The sequence below is a fragment of the Herpailurus yagouaroundi genome, unplaced genomic scaffold (genome assembly GCF_014898765.1).
Source record: "Herpailurus yagouaroundi ecotype Mexico unplaced genomic scaffold, PumYag 152581, whole genome shotgun sequence".
Classification (NCBI taxonomy): domain Eukaryota; kingdom Metazoa; phylum Chordata; class Mammalia; order Carnivora; family Felidae; genus Herpailurus; species Herpailurus yagouaroundi.
In genome coordinates, this window is record NW_024422942.1 from 404 (window position 1) to 3,697 (window position 3,294).

The window sequence follows — 3,294 nt, forward strand, 5'->3', positions numbered from 1 at the left end:
ACACCCCCAGAGGAGCTGCCCATGCCCTTGGGGACCTTGTAGCCAGCTTCACACCGACCCCCCACAGAGGGCGATGGGAGAGTGGGGCCAGGATCTTGAGCACAGATGCCCCCTCCCTCAGTCCACACCTCCCTCAGCCCAGGCCCCTCTGGTGGTTTGGGAGGTCCTCAGAGAAGCACGCAGAGGGACAAATTAGACTTGCAAAATATCTATTGGGAGGAAGCATGTTTGGAGGGTAGTTGGTGACACCTGAGATTGGGGGGAGGGCTGGTCAGGATGAGTCTTCAACTGTCTGCACTTCCTCGAAAATATCTGTCTGGCCTGTGGAGAGTCTGAGAGTAAAGTTGTCCACTGGAGACAGCCCGGGTCCAGCAGGGGCCCCTCCCATGCTCAGGCATTGATGGGAAGCCAGGCACATGCTTGGGGACAGGATCCCAAGGGTAGGCAGCAGGCAGAGGCCGACAGTCCGTGATGCTCCCGCAGGAGAGCTGAGGACCACATTTTCATGGCGGCAGGATGCCACCCCAGCCCAGTTCGGGCACCCCTCAGCCCTGCAGCCTCAGCCCAGGCCACCCCCTGCTTACCCACCGCACCCCCCCTCAGCGCCCCCCTCAGGCCCCCCCCCCCATGATCACGCACACACACGATCACACACACACTGGAGCACACACACACACTCTCACTCCCTGCCCCAGAGCTCGACCATCTCCTGCTCCCATGATACTTAGAAAAGGTACCACAGGTCCATATGCTAGATCTGTATTGAGGGGTCCTGCCAGGAGTGCCCCTAATCATCATCCTCTCCCCCTTCCGTCTCTTCACCCCCTTCTGTCGTCCCTTCCCCTTCGGTGGCCCCTGATGTGTCCAGGTTCCCCTCCAGGGGAAGGGAGGCCCGCATGCTGCCCGCGGACCCCTTCTTGTCGCTCAGATTCCCCCGGTCCTTGGACAACAGAGACTCGGTCTTCGACAGGTCACATTTGCCCTTTAAGAAGCCTGGAAGGTTCAGCATATCCCGGCGCTTGGCCCACCTGGCGGGGAGGACGGACACTCAGCCTCGACCTTCCGCCTGCCCCTCGGGGGGATGTGGGTCCCACCCCGAGTCCCAGCCCCACTTGCCAGAACAGGCAGATGCTGCAGATCAGGAAGAGGAGGCCCCCACACGTCCAGCCCAGCGCCCACATGTGCTTCCTCCGCATCATCTCTGCACAGAGGAGGCAGCTTTGAAACCGGGCCGGGGGGAGGGGGGGGGGTCTCCGCCACAGCCCCAGGGACCCTGCTGCCAGGCACTCACCGTCTGGGCGCTGGTGGTAGCAGACCCCGTCCCGGTAGCAGCATCGGAGACGCAGGCAGAGATTGGGGTTTTCGATGGCCGCCTGGCCCCCACAGCTCTCCCGGTCCCACACATCTCCCTCACAGCCTTGGGACCAACCACACGTGTCAGCTATGCCACAGAGTCCGCCCAGAGCCTCAGAACACCGCAGTCCCAAAGGCAGGCTCTGGGATTGTCTGCCTGGTGCTTACTCTGCGGGACACAGGAGTCCTGCCCCCAGCGCCGCCTCCCTCAGACCCAGGAGTCCTGACCACCCCTCCCCCCCCCCAGCCCCCGCTCCCTCAGACCTAGGAGTCCTGCCCCCAGCCCCTCCTCCCTCAGACCCAGGAGTCCAGACCCCAGCCCCTCCTCCCTCAGACCCAGGAGTCCAGACCCCTAGCCCTCCTCCCTCAGAACCAAGAGTCCTTCCCCCAGTCCCTCCTCCCTCAGACCCAGGAGTCCTGCTCCCAGCCCCTCCTCCCTCAGACTGGGGATCAGTCCCCCAGTCCCTACTCCCTTTAGACCCAGGAGTCTAGTCTGGCTCCCTGTCCTTGGAGGACCCGGGTTTCATCCACTGCTCACTCCATGGGTAGAAGAATCCCTGGATTCCATTCCCATCTGTGAAGGAAAATGGTTGGTGTTGGGGGCTGCGGTATGAAGGCTGAGGAGGCTCCCTGCTCAGCACTCTGACCCTGTCTTTGGCCCCCTCACCTACTGAGCCCTGCATCAGCAGGAAGAGGCTCAAAGCTGGGATCCCAGAGCCCACCATGTCGCCTCCCTAGACCCCTGGGGCCTCTGTGGGGACAGACCTTGAAGGCCATCACCCCAGCAACCAGCTGGGCCCCGCCCACTGCCCACCCAGCTTTCAAGGTTCTAAGTTCTGTTGCCAGGGAGCCCCCTTGACATGGGGAAGAAGGAAGAGGGGGTCACACTGGCCTGGTCGCGCCTGCTTGTTAAGAAGCTGCTTCCTTAGCAACCAGGTGGGAAGGGCCGTGGGGTGGGGGTGGGGGCCTGGGCATGAAAATGAGCCTCCGTGGCAGAAAGAGGAGGCGGTGGCGGTGTAAGACGTCTGCTCCCTGTGAACCAGGGGACTCCGCGGGGTAGGGCCTGGGGGACCTTCCTGCCAGGGAATCCCTCCACTTAGTAACCTGATATGATACCTGCCGGGCAGCTCATAGCCTGGGGTCTTCCCCCTAGCAACCAGGGGCAGGGGCCTGAGGCTCCCTGAGCCCCATTGTTAGGGAGGCCCCCCCAACAACGAGATGGCCTAGGAGGACAAGGGGAAAATGGGGATTGGTCGGGGGTGGGGGGTGGGGGGTGGGGCAGAGCACTTGCTCAGGAGTCCCCTTGTCCCAAAGGCACTCCGGGCCTCCCGGTGGAGAAAGTATGGGGCATGTGTAGGGGGCCTTAGGGATGTGAGGGCCCTGAGGCTGGCTTCTCCCTAGGCCTCAATCCACCTACAAATGGGGAAAGGAGTCCATGTGGAGGTCGTCAAGCTTCCCATTTGGTTCCCCTCAGTAAGGAGGAGGAGCCCAACTGGCGAGCTGGGTTGGGACTGCGATCCTTAGTTCTCTCAGGTGAACTTCCAGTCAGCTTTGCAGGGCAGTGAGGAGGGGCCTCCTGGGGCAGTTTAGCTTTGGGGCCTGGATTTCTGAGTCTGAGAGAGGAGGGGCTGGGGGGCAGGACTCCTGGGTCTGAGGGAGGAAGGGCTGGGGGTCTAGTCTCCGAGGGAGGAGGGGCTAGGGGTCTGGACTCCTGGGTCTGAGGGAGGAAGGGTTGAGGGCCTGATCCTAGGTCTTAGGGAGGAGAGGCTGGGGGCCTGGACTCCTGGGTCTGAGAGAGGAGGGGGCTGGGGGTCTGGACTCCAGGGTCTGAGGGAGGAGGGGGCTGGGGGTCTGGACTCCTGGGTCTGAGGGAGGAAGGGGCTGGGGGCCTGGGCTCCTGGGTCTGAGGGAGGAGGGGGCTGGGAGTCTGGACTCCTGGGT

At 63.0% G+C, this 3,294-nt stretch overlaps 1 protein-coding gene across 1 annotated transcript; it reads right to left on the reverse strand.

Moving 5' to 3' along the window:
- Window positions 1-743: 743 nt before the first annotated feature.
- LOC121026738 (transmembrane protein 190) lies at window positions 744-2,126 on the reverse strand. The gene is made up of 5 exons (XM_040469519.1): window positions 2,021-2,126; window positions 1,892-1,927; window positions 1,292-1,417; window positions 1,117-1,201; window positions 744-1,028 (listed from the first exon to the last, which is right to left on the reverse strand). The coding sequence occupies exons 1-5, from the start codon at window positions 2,076-2,078 to the stop codon at window positions 788-790; spliced, it is 546 nt and encodes a 181-aa protein (XP_040325453.1). The 5' UTR covers window positions 2,079-2,126; the 3' UTR covers window positions 744-787.
- Between the last annotated feature and the right edge of the window lie 1,168 nt (window positions 2,127-3,294).

Coding starts and splice junctions, on each gene's coding strand:
- LOC121026738 (XM_040469519.1), bottom strand. CDS start 2,078: ATGGTGGGCTCTGGGATCCCAGCTTTGAGCCTCTTCCTGCTGATGCAG. Junction 1,928..2,020: donor GCTGATGCAGGGCTCAGTAG/GTGAGGGGGCCA, acceptor TTTCCTTCACAG/ATGGGAATGGAATCCAGGGA. Junction 1,418..1,891: donor GGGATTCTTCTACCCATGGA/GTGAGCAGTGGA, acceptor GTTGGTCCCAAG/GCTGTGAGGGAGATGTGTGG.